This window comes from Hyalella azteca, unplaced genomic scaffold (genome assembly GCF_000764305.2).
Source record: "Hyalella azteca isolate HAZT.00-mixed unplaced genomic scaffold, Hazt_2.0.2 contig15353, whole genome shotgun sequence".
Lineage (NCBI taxonomy): Eukaryota > Metazoa > Arthropoda > Malacostraca > Amphipoda > Hyalellidae > Hyalella > Hyalella azteca.
This window is the reverse complement of record NW_025945209.1, coordinates 1-21,280: the sequence shown is the minus strand read 5'-3', so window position 1 is coordinate 21,280 and position 21,280 is coordinate 1. Positions and strand designations below refer to the sequence as shown.

At 37.6% G+C, this 21,280-nt stretch overlaps 2 protein-coding genes across 2 annotated transcripts; one reads left to right on the top strand and one right to left on the bottom strand.

The window, feature by feature from the left end:
* The first annotated feature begins 11,139 nt into the window (after window positions 1–11,139).
* On the top strand, window positions 11,140–15,913 carry LOC108674449 (crustacyanin-A2 subunit). The gene is made up of 6 exons (XM_018162397.1): window positions 11,140–11,649; window positions 12,238–12,331; window positions 12,889–13,031; window positions 14,208–14,402; window positions 15,038–15,115; window positions 15,556–15,913. Exons 1-6 carry the CDS (start codon window positions 11,518–11,520, stop codon window positions 15,709–15,711), a joined length of 798 nt encoding a protein of 265 aa, XP_018017886.1. The 5' UTR covers window positions 11,140–11,517; the 3' UTR covers window positions 15,712–15,913.
* Window positions 15,914–18,176: 2,263 nt separating this feature from the next.
* LOC108674442 (crustacyanin-A1 subunit-like) lies at window positions 18,177–20,578 on the bottom strand (the record flags this gene model as incomplete). The annotated part of the gene is made up of 4 exons (XM_018162391.1): window positions 18,177–18,432; window positions 18,945–19,022; window positions 19,403–19,593; window positions 20,498–20,578. Coding segments are annotated over 4 exons (506 nt in total), but the record flags the coding sequence as incomplete, so codon positions are not given.
* Window positions 20,579–21,280: the final 702 nt, after the last annotated feature.

Here is a 21,280-nt window from a genome sequence, read left to right as displayed (position 1 = left end):
TATAATTTGTTTAAAATCATTATGAGCTTTTATATGAAAAGCAAAAATATTCCTTTAGAGCGTAAATCATTCAAATTCTTAGAAGTACAGGAATACAGCTAATGTAATCCTAACTAACTGATTCATCAATATAGAAAAAATCAATATTTTTTACTCCCACATAAAACAGGAAAATAACAAAATAACAACTGACAGAAATGCAATACTTAATTCGAAAAAGGCTGTTCGCTCGACAGCTCCTTGAGAGCGCAACGAATGTGCGACGCTCGACAGCTCCTTGAGAGCGCGACGAATGTGCGTGGTTGCATCATTCTTTAAAATTTATAGTGGGTTGGTGGTTATATCATTCACTTTCACTGCTGGTTTTGTCTCAACCATTACCTTTGTTGATGATCACTCTCATTATTGGTTGTTTCTCAATCATAAAAATTATCGATTTCCACTTCCATTATCGGACACTCACGACGGACAGCAGTTACTGGCAATGCAGCAACGTGCGTCCAATTAGACGATGTCAAACTCATCAGGAAATTAAGACTAATTGGGCGTCCTGACACTTCAAACTCGTCAATTAATTCACACTAATTACCGTTAATGCCAATAACTTCTCCACAACTCTTATGTCGCCGGCCTTCAGAAGAAGCGATTTATTTTTGTTAACAAAACAAGGCCATTATGTGACTATCTAACCCTGAAAATCGTAATTTTAATATCATCTCTTTTTAAGGGAGGCGTAGAGTGTTAATTTACTGCTTTAGCTGCTGGGTGGATACATATGAGTCATAATCGGTAAGCATTTAATGCGTCAACCTCATTAGTTAGTAGGTTGGCGGAAAACTGATTGCAAACCTCAACTCAGCCGCTGAGAAGGGAGAATATTCCAAACCTTTAAAGTAGTGCAAGCTTCAAGTTCTCCTGCAGGAAGCCATAATATTAACCTCGAGGAACTGTCTTCCCGGGTTCTTCATTCATAAGTAACATACGAAATTCACTGCAAATTCATTGAGGACGCGATTGAGAACCGCGAGCCCTCAGGCAGGCTTGGCTGGATCCCTATGAGAATCTATCACTACGTATAGTAGTTATAACTCCGCTCGTAAATGAACTATCAATCTAAAAATTTTCATGCTCATCCAGTTATTTATTTACAATTTCCCGACAGTTACAAAATATATGTAAATTTTGTATACCATCACTTATGATAGAGTAAAATGTTGCACATCGATGTTCATTAAACATGTGAGTGATGCGACTCACCTAAATTTATTAGACATAAGGAATTCGTGCTATTTATTCTCTATTGATCGGTATTAAAGTCATATTTGAATCAATCTGAGTTCGGGCGGTTCTCAATACCTCCCTCAAATGAAATTACCTCCCCTCCTTAAATGAAATACCTCCCTTCTCAATACCTCGATCTTCGGTTTTCCGCTGAATTTTGTAATCTCTCCATTATACATGTGGATGTATTCATTCATGTAATGCTTCGTTTTGTGTTTCATAATAAAGCATCATCCTTCATATCTTGTATTAGATAAAGTTTATCAATAAATGGAGGAAATTGATAACAATACAAACATTTAACTTTCAGTGCCATCAACACACAACGAGAACACACGAACACAAATAAATTTACTGTTCATAATTTAGCAAAAAATAGAATCAATTATTATATTGGTGTGTAATTAACTCACCTCAAATATATAGATTTTCTGTCATTTTTTAAGCTATTAGTGTCCTAGAACTTCCACTTGTATTAAAACAAATACTTATAATATAGGATAAGAAGCGACACTCCGACACCACAGTTTTCGTATATATTTTGACTTCTTGTAGCTGCGGGAAACACTTTCACTTGAAAAAAAAACACAGCTGTAAAATCGTTATGGAACATTTATTTGCTGAAATTATTATTGTGTGCGGAAAATAATGTCTTAAATAGTTTTACAAATTGAATTTAAGAAAGTAATTAGTTTTTTATTCCAAGCCCAACAATTATGGCGTGTTAAGGAATTTGGAAGTGTCATTAGGTTAAATAATTTAGACTGCGATTCTGGCTGAATTTGCATGTTTGATAAAAAGGATTTTAGAAATAACCAAACCTAGACGAATCAAAGGAAAAACCAGCCAAATAGAGTGATAAGAGTTCTAAATCGTCGAATGATTAAAACGAAAGAAATTTAAAATCTAAATATAAATTCTTATTGGTTCACTAATAAGTATTTGGAATGACCGTTATCATTCAGAAAAAATAATTTAGCTTAGAAATATTTGAACGGCCGCCGGTTATGAAGTGCCAGTTTATTTAATGATAAATATTTGATAGTCTCGTTAACGGATGCACCCAATGTTCGAATTTGAAAGTATTTGCTTCGATGAATATATAATTCTTTGCTATACTTCCAATATTAAACTAATAAACTCATTATTCAGGGCAATGAACCGAAGAAATCGTCACGGTTTTTAATTAAATTTTTATTTAATGTTGAATTGTATCGACTTCTAATTTTAATTCCTAATTACGTAGGACTTCAAAGAATCCTGGTAATTAATGTCGGCACTCTCATTATAAAACAAAGCAGTTACCCCGAGCACGTCTGGCAGCGCCCAACTTTGCAGCAACTCCCCTGCCTTTAAATCCTTTCCATGAGCGAACTTAATGCGGGGAAAGAGTGAACTAAAACTCGTGGCGAGCTCGTCTTTGTTGCTGCTGTTAATGCCTGCCATTAAAAACGCGATAGCAAGCAATTTTATTGCCGTGCAATTAATGTTATTTTGAAAAGGGACTTAACAGCGTTGCAGTTGATCTTAGAATTATAAGGGACTTGGAGGCGTTCTAATTGCTCCTAGAATTAAAAGGGACTTAGAGGCGTTCTAATTGCTCCTAGAATTAAAAGGGACTTAGAGATTTAAATAAATATGTTGAAGTTATGTTCTTATTGCTATTAGAATTAAAAGAGACTTAGAGGCGTTCTAATTGCTCTCAGAACTAGAAGAGACTTAGAGGCGTTCTAATTTCTTCGTGTTTGCAATTATTGAAAATATTATATTTTATTTAGTTGGCGCAATGTTTTGATCGCTGTACTGTAAGTATATTAATAATTGTAAATTTATTTATTTCTATATATTTAGGAAAGTAGCAGGTTAGCCCAGATTTTTCCTTGAAATATTCTTTGCCCTAAAGCATCTGGTTATAAAAAATTCCACCTACCCGAATCGTTGAAGCTTCATGATTTCGCGCACAACCTACGAATTTGCCTAATCTGATCAGACGTATTTGACACCAAATTCGACACATGTTATGTGCGAGGTTACTTGTGTTATGTATAGCTTGAAATACAGAACAAAATTCCGAAAATTAACAATGTTTCAGAATTGATGAGTAAGGATGATAGGACAATGATGGCACACTTTTATGACCTTATCGATACGGTACGAAAACAAACAAGATATTATCACCTTAAGATACTGAGAAAAGCAGGTACTCAAATGATAGTTGTAAAGCATTGTAATATTAAATAGAAAAAACAATACAGTAGATTAATGGGAATTAATGAGTGTACAAAGATTCATTGGCAATAACTATCAGTAAGCATCTTTATCTTTGTTTCTAGAAATACTAGAATTTAAATTATTCCATCTTGTTTCTTCAGAAATAAGTTTCTTCTTGGATACCAACACGGCATCACTCCGGCTGTCATAGGCCTTACATTTTCAACAGACGACAACACGGTTTTAGACGAAATCGCTCCTGTTTGTCTCAGTTGCTGGAACATCACCACCAAATCCTGGCCATGCTGGAGGAGGGGGCCGGGGTGGACCTGGTGTATTTGGACTTCGCGAAAGCGTTTGACAAAGTTGACCATGGAGTGCTCTTCAGGAAAATAAAACTGCTGAGGGTCGAAGGTTAATTGCTGGCATAGATCCACAGCTTCCTAACAGAAAGACTACAAGCTGGCGTTGTAGGAGGCTCGAGTTCGAGCGAGGCCGGGTGAAGAGTACCACACGGTACAGCACTCGGCCCAATCCTCTTCTTCATTCAACATCGCCAACATAGATGTGGCAGTGAACCACGCCTCTGCACCGTCGTTCGCGGATGACACAAGGATACTAATGACCATAACGGACAGAAGAGACTGCGAGAGGTCGCGAGAAGAGCACTCTGCAATATATGACTGGGCCCAAGTGAACAATTAACATGCAGTTCAACGGGACCAAGTTTTCGGTTCTGAGACACAGAGGTAGCGGAAGAGCTGGTATGGAGCACCGCTATCGTGCACCTGATTACTCGGAAATCGAAGAGAAGCGACTCGATCGCGATCTAGGAGTGTTGTTGAATACTCAGGTCAAGTTTGGTGATCACATAGCGGCAATAACCGCAAGAGGTAGGCAGACGTTCAGAACAAGAGAAACGGAACCGATGATCACACTCTTTAGAGCACTTAATAATAATATCGGTTTCAGCATTTAGTAGGCCGTAGGCCTGTCGCCGATTTTTAACATTCACAGCATTTTGCGGCCTCGAACTCGCAACTCACTGCTGCAATCCTGCTGTGCTTATTGCTTAACCGCCCGGCCTCCTTGCCGATTCTGACCAGAAACTGGCACACAGAGCTGGGAACGAACCCGCGCCTCCCTGCGCCAATCTTGGTACTCTGAACATTAACCACTGGGCCACCCTTGTAGTACCAATCCTTGAATACTGCTGCCAGCTCTGGACCCCGTTCACACTCGGCGCAGTGTGGCAACTGGAAGTGGTCCAACGAACCTTCACTTCCAGGATGAGAGCGATGGAGGAGTTGAATTACTGGGAGAGGAAGAAGTGCCTGAGTATGTCTTTACTCACTGCAGAGGAGTCGGGAGAGGTATGTCATTCTGTACACATGGAAAATGATAACCGGAATGGCACCAAATTTCGAGAGCGAAACCTTCAGGGTTGAGACACACCATAACGTGAGAAGGGGGAGACTGTCAAGATCCCCCTAATACGTAAACAGATATGCGGTCAGGTTTCAGTCCCTGTAGGAAGGATCACTTTCCGTGGCAGGGCTGTTTAACGTCCTACCAATGTATCTAAGAGAGTGGGAGTTCACCCTGGAGACCTTCAAGAGACGACTGGACGTGTTCCTGGGCACAATCCCTGATCGACCTTTCCTGCAACACTACAAGCAAGAAGTAAGCAACAGCATCGTACATCAGCTGGCCAAAATGAGGGCGGATGAGCGATAGTCAGAGGCGGCAATCCATCGTGGAATGGGACTGCTACGTCCGAAACAAATACTAAGGATACTAAGGATACATAACGTTGTACGTACTGTATTACGTAATCGTGTTACGTAATACGTGCAAGCTGTGTTACGTAATAGTACGTAGCAAACCGTATTATGTAACCGCACGTTGCAAACAAACTGAAGTACGCAAGCACAAATAATATGAGCGATATCATTAAATAAACAACGTCGAGACTAACTCGTATCTCTGATAGCAGAGCCTCGGCTCACACGCCGCAATGTTCAAAGCGACGTCGCTATAGAAGAGGGAAGGTCGGCGCCAGCTCTATTAATTCATCTATTGTTTGTTAGCTTGCAGTTTTACAAATGTTATACTAATCGTTTAAAATTGACAAATTTTTAAAATAAAAATTATGTTCATTCATCATTTAAAAGTTTCAATTGATTAATATCATTAAATAACTTAAGACATGAAAAATATATCTAAAAATGCACACTCTGGTTATTAACCCAACTTGTAAAATGTTATCCTACATGTTGGCATCTTTCATGTGTTTTGAGTCTAAGACTGATTTATTGTATATTGTTTCATAATTATAATAATTTATTACATATTGATGAAAGTGTGTGCATTGCTTGGAGTCTTGTCTGTGATATTGTATTTGTTATTTATTTATAGTGAAGAAAAAATGAGGCAGTATTCAACAGTTGGATGGGGAGGAGGAAATAAGGAGTAGGGTAATCAGCAGCAAGCATTTAATTTAATCAGCAGCAAGCATTTAATTTATTCAGCAGTAGACATTTAATAGTAGTTTTAACTTTGATAAAAATATAGCGGGAGTTACAAGAGAACTCTGGGTAGAAATGATTTAGTGATGTCTTCCTCGCATTAACATTACTAAAGATTTCCAATTAGAAACCCTTATTTAGCAATTTAATTGCAGGATTCAGAATAACGATATTCGGAATGACAGAATGAGGAATGGCAGAATTCAATGATCTTAGGACTTATTTTTATTGGTAAATTTTATCTGCTAAATTAAGCCAGTGTAATTGTTTGAAACGTGTTCGATAGAATTGTGCCTCAGAATGGTGGTTGTGTGAGAAATGTCAAGATTATTTTTATTGATTATTTCCAGCAGTTAAGAATAAAGCAATCATTTTTATTATCTGGATATCAAATTTTCTTCACGAAAATTAAAACTCATTGTAACACGCGATTGAATGGCAAGAAACAACAATGACTCTGAAGCCAGTCATATCGTCTGGTAATTATAATTTCAATCATGTTTGCTTTCTGCCATTTGGATCAACCGCTCATCAAACTTTGAACTTCAGCGAGGGGAAGTTTGTCTGTCTCATTAACATTTTAGCGGACTTCACCGGGGCCTCCATCTCATTAACTGCGAGCTTCAAAGTGGATAATGTGATAGAGAGTACGTATCTACGCGCTTCTGAGTTGATAATGAGGTAGAGAGTAGGTTTCTACGCACTTCTGAGTAGATAATGAGGTAGAGAGTTCGTATCTACGCACTTCTGAGTAGATAATGAGGTAGAGAATTCGTATCTACGCACTTCTGAGTAGATTTGAGGTAGAGAGCACGGATCATTTTTGTTTATTACTAACTAAGAACTCGAATGCATTGAGCACGAACAGTCATTAAACTTATCCCTTATAGTATTATATACAACCCTTAATGGTTGAACCCAAAGCCTATATTCTGGGCTGAAACATTCCGAACATTTCAAGATAAAAGATAATTTTTATAAAGGGCTTCGTCGGAATTTCAATTCTCTAGCTCAACTTCTCCAGGAACTTCTTATTTCCCTCGTCTAAATGGACACCTTTTAACGAGGGTAGGTTTTGAAGGTCCCAGTGTGGCCTCCATGTCCTCAATTGCCGAGCCTCATTGGAGTTTTGTTTGGAATCTTGGGTGGCCAGACCTCGATATAAAGTTGTCAGCCATACAGAGGCTGCTGATTGCTAGGCCGCCAATTGAGAGGCAACCGACCGAGAGGCCACCGATTGAGGGGCCAGCAATACAGAGGCCTTTGATTGAGAGGTCACTCATATAGATGCCACAGTTTGAGAGGCCATTCATACAGTAGGCCACCGATTGAGGGGCCAGCCATACAGAGGCCACCGATTGTGAAGCCAACAAAACAGAGGCCATTGATTGAGGGGCCACTGATATAGAGGCCACCGATTGAGAGGCCAGCCATACAGAGGCCACCGATTGAGAGGCCCGTGTGTCCTTTCCTCGCTGACGATCTTCAAGCTGCAAACTGGGGAAACTTCAATTGTTTTTTTCTCGGCCTGGTCAGTTTGGAGCGATACCTAAAAATTTCAATTATTTTTTTTTTTCACAATTCTCATTCGTTTTTCCTGACAAGCAGAGTCTTGGGAGCGGACAGGAAGAGTCTGATTGGGACATGCTTTTTAAGCCAAAATAGAGCGCTGCCTCTCGCGAGAACTGGAGGCAAACCTTCTTCAGAATCCTATAGAAAACTCGTCGACTTGTTTCAACTTGCATAGTTAAATTGTTTAAACTCGCCAGGTAATTGAAAAATTATATCTTTCTTATTTTAGATTCTGGGATGATAAAGAATTGAAATAACAACGAGTATTGTTTTTATCATAAATAAACCATATCTTCTCTGAAGGAAATGAAAATTAATAAAATTACAATTCATTATCATACAAAGCGTGAATATCTTCAGCTGTCGCAGTTTTTCTTTCGTCTTCGCTGTAGCGGGAACAATCTTTATATATGTGCTAAATATAAGGGTTTCCTATTGACTTTCAGGAAAGCTATTTTCAAACAATAATCACTTCTGATAAATCTTCACCAATAAATTAACAGCAACTCTGTTTTTTAATATTCAGGAGCTCAGCAGTCACGCAAGACGCAAAAGATTTTCAATTGCATAGAAACGCGCAAACATTTTCCCTTCAACTTAAATTTCTAGTAAATTTCCTACGGCTTCGGCTGCCCAAACACTGCCAGGCTTTGTCCCGTAAAACTTGTTCAATTTATACGCAGCTCACCGCCTGAGAGGCAGCTTCCTTCCTCTTCTTTGCAGTTGCATCCACATTCAAAATATTTGTATTTGGCTTCTCAGGAATGCAGGTGAGAGCGGCTTCAAGGCATTTATACATTTTTGTAGTGTTCAATTTCATTGCAATGTTTAAAGGCCGGAACTTGTGGAATTATTTACCTCCAAACAATAATTCTAAGCTTGGAGTGAGAGAATTGAGATGCTTCGCCAGCGATCAAGAGAATAAATTTGCGTCTGCTAACAACATCAATGTGAAGTTAATGAGAACTCTGTTTTTAATAGTGGTATATAAACGGCTGATGTTGCTGTTCAAAATTTCCGAATTAATCCTTTTTTCGGTTGATCAGTCAATGATATCTACGCATTATGAGGAAAATATTTCAGGTTCGGCTGAGCTGTCCCGCTACAGTGCGCACATAAATAGGTTCCGCGTGTTATTGAATGCGATTATACATAATTTATTCCATCGATTAGGATGCCTTTTAATGCTGCAGGTGAGAAAGTAACTGCGGTAACAGAATTTTTTTTCATATGTTGTAAATGAAATATTACGTATTTAAGGTAAATTTTGGAACAGTAAAAAAAATTAAATTATCGCCATTTAGAGATAATAGTGAATGATAATAATAGATGATAGTGAAAAAATCTTCACAATTAAACAGTTTTTGAAGTCATAACCGCAAGCCCAAGTAGACTTTGTGCTGGAAATGCATTTTCTCTTCGCTTGCTGAGATCCGAGTGCCGGGGGGGGGGAGAGTAGGCCGCCCCTGATCGAATTGAGGCTCATTGGGCTTCCCTAAATTAGGAATGAAAATAGCGTGCAAGTAATCCCATGGCTCTGCATTTGCCTGATGAGTGGACGCTCTTGAGCAGTCGTCATGACCCACAAGATTTCTGACGTAGAATCAACGTTGAATTAAACTTTGTTTCTTTGAATCAACGTCGTTTCAACGTCGTTTCAACGTCGTTTGCCTGGTTGGGCAAGGCCATCTGAACAAATAAAAAAGGCTCGATGCTGGGCAGATTAATCAATTATTAAACTTCTTCCTGGCGAGCTAAGAAAGTTAGTGAAAAAGTTTTGGAATAAAAGCTCGAGTCATTGTAAACTATTTAGCTCTACTTGCGCTTCGTGCCAACAAATATATTTAAGATGGATTAAATATTTATACTCTCCATATTATGACCAGTTGCTCTTAAGTAATGCCTTTTTTTTGCTATTTGCTCCGAAGCTATCTCCATTTTTCCAATTTTAAAAAGCAGTTTCATAGCTGTCAACATTTTATAGTCCTAAACATTTACTTGTGTCATAGTTCTCAACATTTTATAGTTTCATAATTTTAAACATTTAATTGTTTTTCATTTCTAAACGTTTCATAAATTCATAGTTTTTAACATATCATAGTTTACTTGTAAATATTTCATATTTTTATGTTTAATAGCATTTCATTGCTTCACAATGTAATTTCGTAGTTTCATTGTTGTCAACATATTATAGTATCATGATTGGTAATACTTCATAGTTTCGTAATTGATTGGAGTTACATAGCTGTTAACATTGCATAGTTCCAGAGTGATAACATTTCATAGTTTGTATATGATAACCTGTCATAATTTATATATGATAGCATGTTATAGTTTATATATGATAACATGTCATTGTTTATATCTGATAGCATGTCATAGTTCACATCTGATTGTATGTCATAGTTTATATAATAGCATGTCAGAGTTTATAAATGATAGCATGTCATAGTTTACATCATATAGTATGTCATAGTTTCACAGTTATGGCGTCAGAAGATCTGAAGCATATAAGATGCGAGCAAGCAAGCTACGTCTTGGTTACGCATCCAGAGGCTCCAGCGAGCGCCGCGCGGTGCCAGCGTCTCCAGGAGTGCCAATATTGTGGCACCGCTGCGCCCATTGCTGCTGATGCCCACACGCTGAGCATTAGATTTGCCGCTGCTGAGCTGTGCAGAACATCAGGATAATCAGCAGTAGATTTGCCGCTGCTGAGCTGTACAGAACATCAGGATAATCAGCAGTAGATTTGCCGCTGCTGAGCTGTGCAGAACATCAGGATAATCAGCAGTAGATTTGCCGCTGCTGAGCTGTAGATTTGCCGCTGCTGAGCTGTGCAGAACATCAGGATAATCAGCAGCAGGCTTGCCACTGCTGAGCTGTGCAGAACATCAGGACAATCAGCAGCAGATTTGCCGCTGCTGAGCTGTAGATTTGCCGCTGCTGAGCTGTAGATTTGCCGCTGCTGAGCTGTAGATTTGCCGCTACTGAGCGTTACAGAACATCAGGTTAATCAGCAGTAGATTTGCCGCTGCTGAGCTGTGCAGAACATCAGGATAATCAGCAGCAGGCTTGCCGCTGTTGAGCTGTGCAGAAAATCTGGATAATTAAAATTACTGAATTACTGAATTTTAACTTTATCGTGTAGCGTGTATTGGAAAATATTCAATTAGCCGAGTTAAGGTTTCATAAATTGTTGACTGAAAGCTTTGAAAGACAAGATATTTGAGCTCAAGCTTTAGTAACACATAAATTTTCCTTCAGATTTATTTGTCAACGTTTAGAGATGAATCGCCGTTCTGAATATTTCATCAAATAATGTAGGGGGAACAAGAAAGATAAAACGGTTTGACAGGCGTTTCACCTCATATATTGTCAATTTATTTCTTTCAAATGACGCGTGCTGATATTTTTTATACGTGTTGGACGAAAGACCTTGACCATAATATCCACTTAACACAAATCATTATCTGCTCGAAAGAAATATCAAGATAAAAGAGCATCATATAAGCAGGTGTCCAGCATGCATTTGAGTCGTGTCATGTCATCCGAGGCGTCAGTTCTCAGCGTCAACGTCCTACGAATGCATTCTTTTATGTCATATCCTTAATATTCTTAACTCTTTCCCTAAATTTAATCAAGCTATAAACTCTGACAAACAAACCTTTAACAAATATACGTATTATTCTTAACGAAACACATGAATTCATTATTATTAAAATCTAAATTATGAGTGAGACTTGATCCTATTATATTACATTGCACTTATAACGTTCCCGTCCTCTAATCAAATCCCAGACAAGCTCAAACTTCACCACAACCAAATAGCGTGAATTCCCACTCAATGAGCAAAATTCCGGCAAATAAGCAATGAAATATATTACTTGAATAATTATTAAATTGAATCCTAAATAAAATAAAAGACATGATGAAGCTGTATTTCAGTCTGATCGTTTGTGTTGTGATGTCGCAAGCCCGCGCCGCCATCATGCCCAGCTTCGTCCACCTCGGTTTCTGCTCCGACGTTCCGCGGATGCCGGAATTTGACATAGAAAAAGTCAGAGGAATGAGGATTATGTCTTTTATTTGGAGTAGTTTTACTCATTGCTAGTATAGTGTGAAATTTTTATTTTAATAATTTCCTGATTTCAATGGTAAAAATTCATAAAAATTTTAATGTTTATTGAAATATTTACTGCCAGTTATTGTCTGTACAACTCATTAGCTCGTACCTTTTGTTAGCACGTGAAACTTTTGTAACTCGGACTTGAATGTTTACAGTAGCGAGCGCTTGCGTTATATCTCGATGCGTCACACAAATTCATAATGCCTTATTATGTCAATATACATGAATAATGCCTTATTATGTCACTCAATTCATAATGCCTCTGTATATTGACGAAAATGGATTATACATATAAATTTCAAGTATATGCATTATAACTTCATATATCAATTTTATGCACTATACCTAAGAGTAAGCATTTACCTGAATGTAATCACGAATCTACTGCATGTTTAAAACTTGTTGGTAAGATGAATAAAATCGAGATTGCATCTCATTCAGGCTATAATTTAGTGATCTAGGTATTAATATGAATTAAATTGAGTGCCCCCAGAAGTCATGAAGTTCATATGTGTGCAGTACTCGGAACGCTGGTACGTCATCCTGCAAGTGCCCAACGAGTTTGTCCCAGCCAAGCATTGCGTCACGACCAACTACACGAGCATTACCAGCGGTGAGACTGTACACATCATCGTCTGGAATTAACCCTCTACCGCCTGAGATGTGTAACGAGCAATATTGTCACAAGCCTACTTTCCAGAAAGGATACGTTCCAGTGAGCGCAAAATGACTTGCAGTGATGGCTGCTTCCACGTACGGCAACTTTAAAATGTTCTCTGTTGCGTACAAACGTCCTTAGGTTGTTACAAAGAATATATTACGGATGATTGTATGTTCCCGGAGAGTGACCTACGGCGGTAGAGGGTTGCACACAAATATATTACAATAAAATAGATCTCCCAGCAAAATGTTCTGCACATTCACTATCTAAATTCATCTTTACGTTTGTTCAGTATGTGAGTATTGTGAATTCTGATCCACACTTTTCTCTATGGCAATTTGATAGAATGCACTGCCATTCAGTGCAATTTAGTCACGCTGTCAATATGATCTACAGTCTGACCAATATCAGTTGATGATCTAAATGTATTGGTGTCAACGACCAGCCTTTCTGAATATTCTGCTTGCGATTTACAATTATTCTACTTTATATACCGTCCTTCTTGTTAGATGGAACATTCACGAGCAGAAAAAGCGGTTACGCCGACAACCGAACTGTGATCCACTCTCTGGTAGACCTGCAGTTGGTCGACCATGACTACCACACTTTCGTCATACAAGCGCAGGACGAACGGCCAGAGATCGGCGTCACGGTGAACACATATTCATTATTTTCATTTTATGATACCATTTCCTGATACTATTGTATAATACTATAACGTGATGCCATGGCATGCTACCATTACATAATACCATTGCATGCTACCATTGTATAATACTATTGCATGATGCCATTGCATGCTACCATTACCTGATACCATTACATTATACTATTACATGATACCATTTCTTGAAACCAGTACAAGATACTCTGAATTTTATCAATGATAAGATCTTGGACTGCGAGAAAATGTGCTTAGAAATAGCCATTAGGTTCAATTTGAATACAATTGGTTCATTTAATTCAGAATCCATCCCTCCCGTTATTTTTACATCTGCTAGACATGAACTGAATTAAAAAAATCCTACAATATTTCACTCTCTACTCAGGTTGAATATGAAATATACTCTACTTAATATTGGATCATTTTCACTGCTTCAAAACGCCCACCACACACACATATAAATACTGACTGCTTGTTTTGAGGAAAATGCTATGAACAACGAAAAAATCTCAACCCAGTATCAGTATTCAAAATATTCCACTCCTGAATTTTAATAAAGTTTCGATAATAATTCAATCATTAGGCTGAATTCTTTTGCCATCTATGTTTCATATGTTTTGCTCCATAAACAAAACATATTCAAAAAATTAAATAAAAGCATTTCACGAGAATGTCATCTTGGTTTATAAACATGGTTCATAATGCATTCAACAATTTTAAATATTGTGATACGAGTCCGCCGTTAAACTCATTTCTTTAGTTATTCAATATCAACATGATTCATCAGAGCATTAAAAAATAAAAAAAAAACGAGCAATAAAGTACTGCTGTAAATTATGGAAGACCTGGCAATCCAAACTTTAATGAACAAATGTCCACTTACCTGAAATACGAGTAACTGACGTCAAATACAACACAAATATAACAAGTAACTGAGGCTAAATTACAGAACAAATTCAATGTCAACAATGTGCGTGGCAGTGAACTAACATTATATACCGGTAGTGGTTTTAAGACCATGAGACTTATTAATACCGATAAAGTGTTTGAAGCAGTCCTTTTAACACTGGAGCGTCTAAATGGTCTAAAATAAATGAGATCTAAAATATCTAATGAACATTATTTATATATAAATGATTCTTAAAATGTTAGCACAAATTGCAGGTGGTGGACACCGACTACGAGAACTACGCGTGCCTGTATTCGTGCCTGCAGAGGTTCACGTTCAAGGCAGAGTTCGTGTGGGTGCTGAGCCGTGCGCCTGTCGTCACGCAGAGCTTCGTGAGGCGCTGTCGTGAACTCATCACGACAGAGTCTGGCTTCGACTGGCGCAGGCTGCACATGGTCGAACAGGGAGAGGTCAGACAATAAACTTTTTATAATTGAATATAATTATGTTACTCTGGAAGATAAGTACTATTTAATTCTATTACAGTAACTATTTCGTTCTATCATATAATGTTTTCAAATATTTGTATTTGTTATCGATGATATAATCAATTGCTTGGGTGGCCCAGTGGTTACAGTTCAGAGTACCAAGATTGGCGCAGAGAGGCGCGGGTTCGATCCCAGCTCTGTGCGCCAGTTTCTGGTCAGAATCGGCGAGGAGGCCGGGCGGTTAAGCAAAAGCAAAAATTGAAGCAGTGAGTTGCGAAGTTCGATCCCGCAACAAGCTGTGGATGTTCTGCGATGTTCAGAATCGGCGACAGACCTATGGCCTAATAAACGCTGGAACCGCTATTACTATTACTATTACTATGAGCTGCCGTTAATAAAATTGATGTCATCATATCTTCATTTGGAACACTTAGTCGAACGGACCATATTTTGAGAATCAATTTTGAGATTAATCATTTATCAAGTCCTTTACTCTATTGTGCCGGATTTCTTATATGGCCAAGAAACTCGGATTTAATTGAGGAGCTTGCATGAGAGATCTTCGATATAATAAATAATATTATTGCATAAATTAGCTCATTGCTTCAATCCTTCAGACCTGCCCGTACTGGGAAGACCATTTGCAGGAGCAAAGCAAAGAATCCCTGGAATCAAAAACAGAACTACAAAATATGGTGAGTTTTTCTGTAGCTTTAAATGATCCAAATTGTGTACATATTTCCTGCGTTCATAAATTGTATTTTCTAAGTATTTGATAGATTTTAGAGCAACTTCAAACTAAATCTGATATACTGAGTGGCCAATCTATGTGAGAATTCAGCGAAATCCAGTATGCAATAGGCCGGAAATTACCTATTCAGAGCTGACTCTACAACTGTTAATTCTTACTTCTGAACCTTGAAGTTGTTTTCTTATTTGTACCATTTTCAATCACATATTTCTTGAAACTTAGACTCACTGTATGTAATTTTCTTGTCATTTAACAGAAGCTAAATTATTTCTCACTTCTCGGAAACATTCCTCAAAATAATTTAAGAATTTTTCTGGGACATAAGAATTTGCCGCAATCAATAGCCAATGCAACTGAAAATTTAATATAAATAAATTTCTGAAGGTAAACGCCGTCGACGATGAGGTGAAGGCGATAATCAACGAAGAAATCGAATTTCAGGAGGACGACATTTTTTATTACCATTCATCATCTGGACCCCAAAATACCGGCTTTGATTTTAGACTCTTTTTTATCGCCATTGCAATCCTCTTTTTCTGAGATCTACTATTGTGCACCTAAAAATTCAAGTCTATATATAGTATTTCCTATTTCAAATATTCACTTCCCACGCCCGTATCAAATTTTCATTTTAATTTAATTATCAGTAATTACTAGAGCTTCGGAATAGATTTATCTGCACATAAATATGGGCAAATATATTTATCTGTCAGTGTGTTTTGTTCTATTATAAATATAATTTCGCAACAATTTCATTGATTCCTTGACCTTACAAATGGCAGCCCTTAAGATTTTCCGTATAATACCGAGGAGTTTGTCTGGGAGGTGAAAATCTCATCGCAGATTCGGAAGGAATTCTAGTGCACCGTTGATACTTGTATTTATTTTATTAGGGCGCAAAGTTATTCGATTTCCCATTAAATATTCTATAAAATATGTGAATATCTATGCTTACAATATTTAAATCATACTACAGACAATAATTAATTTCTTTGAATACATCAATTGCTTGTTGTACAGTTCCTATCAAATGAATGAGTTAACGTTAAAATTCAGTACTTTACTTATAAAAATAACGATCATACTTGAAAAAATTTTATCGCTTGTGTTCCATCCATCATATGGAAATATTTTTTATTTTAAATCATGTTTTCTATTATTATGTATTGCGTGTTCCTGTGCGAATAAACAAAGTATCAATAATGATCAAATGTAGAAAAACTTTAATGCTCTCATTAAGATTGGGTTGGTAAACGAGGTACCGATAAACACGTTTCCATTGTCGCCACGTGACCTGTAACTAAAGAAGCAAGCAGACATAACAGTTCAGACTCCATTGAGATAAAGTCTTTGGGAGGAAACCTGCCTCTTGCCTTTATCAGGGATAATTGAGCGCACAACTGTCGTGCTGCGTGCAGCTTGAACATCAAAATTAAACGAACTGATAAAGCTTATAAAATATATTGATAATGGCATGATAGCTAAAAAATTATTTTGTGACCTTTATAGATAAATTTCTATGAGGCTTTTGAATCACTGAAGGTGAAAGATTACAGGGCTAAGAAAAATGTTGAAATTATTAGGTGAAATACATTAGTAGTTGAAAATAATGAAATTATTTATCTACACAAACACGGGTCACAATGAAATATTTTTCGGCTTCAACATCGACAAAATTTTTTTTTATAATTTCCTCGCTGTTCGTCATTGGATCAGAACAAAGTGATGAAAAATGGAGCGCAAGTTTCAAACTAGAATGAATGCACAAAACGCCAACCAACTGCACCGCACATATTGGTATCGCTGCAAGAACAATATTTGATGATTTTATAATATTTGAATGGTTCTCTAATATCAACAATATTTGATGATCAGCAGCAGGCTTGCCGCTGCTGAGCTGTGCAGAACATCAGGATAATCAGCAGCAGGCTTGCCGCTGCTGAGCTGTGTAGAACATCAGGATAATCAGCAGCAGGCTTGTCGCTGCTGAGCTGTGTAGAACATCAGGATAATCAGCAGCAGGCTTGTCGCTGCTGAGCTATGCAGAACATCAGGATAATCAGCAGCAGGCTTGTCGCTGCTGAGCTGTGCAGAACATCAGGATAATCAGCAGCAGGCTTGCCGCTGCTGAGCTGTGCAGAACATCAGGATAATCAGCGTCCAAATTAGCTCTGCCCGCGGGGGGAAATTCCAACTTGGCTTTAGTTTCATGGTAGCCATGAACTTGGATGAAGGAGGCGACAGTTTACGGAGAGTTGTGAATTTTTCATCTCATGTTGCAAACTTCATAAGGATTGTAGCTTTGGTTGTATCTTTGATTGTGACTTTGATTGTGTCTTTGATTGCGTCTTTGATTGAGTCTTTTTAAATTGATAGAATTGCAGTCAATTGCATTGTATCGATTGACTTTGTTCCCATTTGATTGTATCAGTTGGCTGTAAAGATCAAGTTTATTGTAATAAACTCGATCTTTATCGTTCTTGTGAGAAAATCATCAAATATTGATTGAAAATCCGATACACAATTTAGATATACTGTATATTGCTTTGTTCTTGCAGCGATACCAATATGTGCGGTGCAGTGGGTGTTTTGTGCAATCATACTAATTTGAAACTTTTGGAACTTGGGCTTTATTTTTACTTGCTTTGTTCTGATGCAATGGTGAACTTCGAGGAAATTATAGAAAAAATTGGTCGATGTTGAAGCCGAAAAATATTTCGTTGTGGCCCGTGTTTGTGTAATAACAACTACTTATTAAAAACAACTACTTATTACTCATTATTTTCAACTACTTTTTCACTTAATAATTTCAACATTATCTTAGCCTTGTAATCTTTCACCTTCTGTGATTCAAAGCCTCATAAGAATTTGGCTTTTGAGGTCCCGAAATAATTTTTTTTGTTAGCTATCATGCCATTATCAATATATTTTATAAGCTTTATCAGTTCGTTTAATTTTGATGTTCAAGCTGCACGCAGCACGACAGTTGTGCGCTCTACTGATAATTAAATTAAAATGAAAATTTGATACGGGCGTGGGAAGTGAATATTTGAAATAGGAAATACTATATATAGACTTGAATTTTTAGGTGCACAATAGTAGATCTCAGAAAAAGAGGATTGCAATGGCGATAAAAAAGAGTCTAAAATCAAAGCCGGTATTTTGGGGTCCAGATGATGAATGGTAATAAAAAATGTCGTCCTCTTGAAATTCGATTTCTTCGTTGATTATCGCCTTCACCTCATCGTCGACGGCGTTGACCTTCAGAAATTTATTTCTATTAAATTTTCAGTTGACTTGGCTATTGATTGCGGCAAATTCTTATGTCCCAGAAAAATTCTTAAATTAATTTGAAGAATGTTTCCGAGAAGTGAGAAATAATTTAGCTTCTGTTAAATGATAAGAAAATTACATACAGTGAGTCTAAGTTTCAAGAAATATGTGAATGAAAGTGGCACAAATAACAAACCAACCTCAAGGTTCAGAAGTAAGAATTATCAGTTGTAGAGTGAGCTCTGAATAGGTAATTTCCGGCCTATCGCCGATACTGGATTTCGCTGAATTCTCGCAGCTTGCAAGGCTTTGAACCCGCAAATTTCTGCTCCCATCAATGACTTGTCCACCCTGCCTTACAGTACCATAGATTGGCCACTCAGTATATCAGATTTAGTTTGAAGTTGCTCTAAAATCTATCAAATACATAGAAAATACAATTTATGAACGCAGGAAATATGTACACAATTTGGATCATTTAAAGCTACAGAAAAACTCACCATATTTTGCAGTTCTGTTTTTGATTCCAGGGATTCTTTGCTTTGCTCCTGCAAATGGTCTTCCCAGTACGGGCAGGTCTGAAGGATTGAAGCAATGAGCAAATTTATGCAATAATATTATTTAATATATTGAAGATCTCTCATGTAAGCTCCTCAATTAAATCCGAGTTTCTTGGCCTTATAAGAAATCAGGAACAATAGAGTACAGGACTTGATAAATTATTAATCTGAAAGTTGATTCTCAAAATATGGTCCGTTCGACTAAGTGTTTCAAATGGAGATATGAAGACATCAATTTTATTAACGGCAGCTCATAATTGATTATATCACCGATAACAATTACAAATATTTGAAAACATTATATGATAGAACAGAATAGTAATTGTAATAGAATTAAATAGTACTTATCTTCCAGAGTAACATAATTATATTCAATTATAAAAAGTTTATTGTCTGACCTCTCCCTGTTCGACCATGTGCAGCCTGCGCCAGTCGAAGCCAGACTCTGTCGTGATGAGTTCACGACAGCGCCTCACGAAGCTCTGCGTGACGACAGGCGCACGGCTCAGCACCCACACGAACTCTGCCTTGAACGTGAACCTCTGCAGGCACGAATACAGGCACGCGTAGTTCTCGTAGTCGGTGTCCACCACCTGCAATTTGTTCTAACGTTTTAGGAATCATTTATATATAAATAATGTTCATTAAATATTTTAGGCCTCGTTTATACACAAATAAACTTCGTATTGGCATGACGCTCAAGTGTTAAAAGGTCTGGCATCAAACTTATTTATCGGTATTAATACGAGTTATTAATAATTAATAAGTTTCAACGTCTTAAAACCACTGCTGGTATGTAATGTTAGGTCACTGAAACATACATTGTTGACATTTAATATTCTCTGTAATATTGCCTCTGTTACTTGTTATACTTGTATTGTATTTATTACGTAGTATTTGATGTCAGTTACTCGTATTTCAGGTAACTGAACATTAATTTGTTCTCTAGAGTTTGGATTGCCAGGTCTTCCACAATCTACAGCAGTATTTTATAGCACATTTTTTATTTTTTTTTATTGCTTTGAGGAATCGTGTTGGTGTTAAGTAACTAATGAAAAGAGTTTAAGGGCAGACTCACATAACAATATTTAAAATTATTGAATGCATTATGAACCGTGTTTATAAGCCAAGATGGCATTCTCGTGAAATTCAATTTATTTATTGAATATGTTTTCTTTATGGGGCAAATATATGAAACATAGATGGCAAAAGAACTCAGCCTAGTGACTGATTGATTATTGAAACTTTATGAAAATTCAGGAGTTGAATATTTTGTATCCCGGCTTCGGTTTGACATTTTTTGTTTTTGAAAACATTTTCCTCCAAAAATGCAGTCTGTATTTTTATGTGTGTGGGGTGGACATATTGATGCAGTGAAAAAGATCCACTATTAACAAGAATATATTTCATATTGAACATGATTAGAGAGTGCAATATTGTAAGATTTTTGAATTCAGTGTATGTCTAGCAGCTGTAAAAATAACGGGAGGGATGGATTATGAATTGAATAAACCAATTGGATTCAAATTGAATGAGATGGCTTTTTCCAAGCAGATTTTCTTGCAGTCCATGATCTTATGATTGATAAAATTTCGAGTATCTTGCAATGGCTTCAATAAATGGTATCATTTAATGGTATAATATAATGGTATCAGGTAATGGTATCTTGTAATGGTATCATTTAATGGCATCTGGTAATGGTGTCATATAATGGCTTCAAGGAATGGTATCATGGAATGGTATTGTTCAATGGTATCGTATAATGGTATAATATAATGGTATCAGGTTATGGTAGCTTGAACTGGCATCACGTTATAGTATTATACAATGGTAGCATGCAATGGCATCATGCAATAGTATTATACAATATGGTAGCATGCAATGGTATTATGTAATGGTTGTTGTTGTTGTTTCTTGCGCCAAAAACGTCACGCTCGCGTGGGCGGAGGCTCTGGTGGTGGTCGGAGGGGAGGTGCCGGAAGAGGGGGAAGATGGGCGAAAGCAGGGAGGGTGACCAGGAACGTCGCCGACTCCACAGGGTTGTCCCACAAAGATGAGACGCTGAGGGATGTGGGGAAGGCGGGGCAGGCGAAGAGGTGCTGGACGGATTGGAGGGGATCCCCGCACTCCGGGCAAGCGGCGCTAAGGGAGCGTCCGACCCTGTGGGTGTAGGACGCAAGGGAGCTGCAGTATCCCGAGCGTAGCTGGGATAGCGCTGAGCGGTAAGGACGAGGGAGCGAAGCCTCTTCTGCAGCAATCGGTGGTGGTGGGGTTGA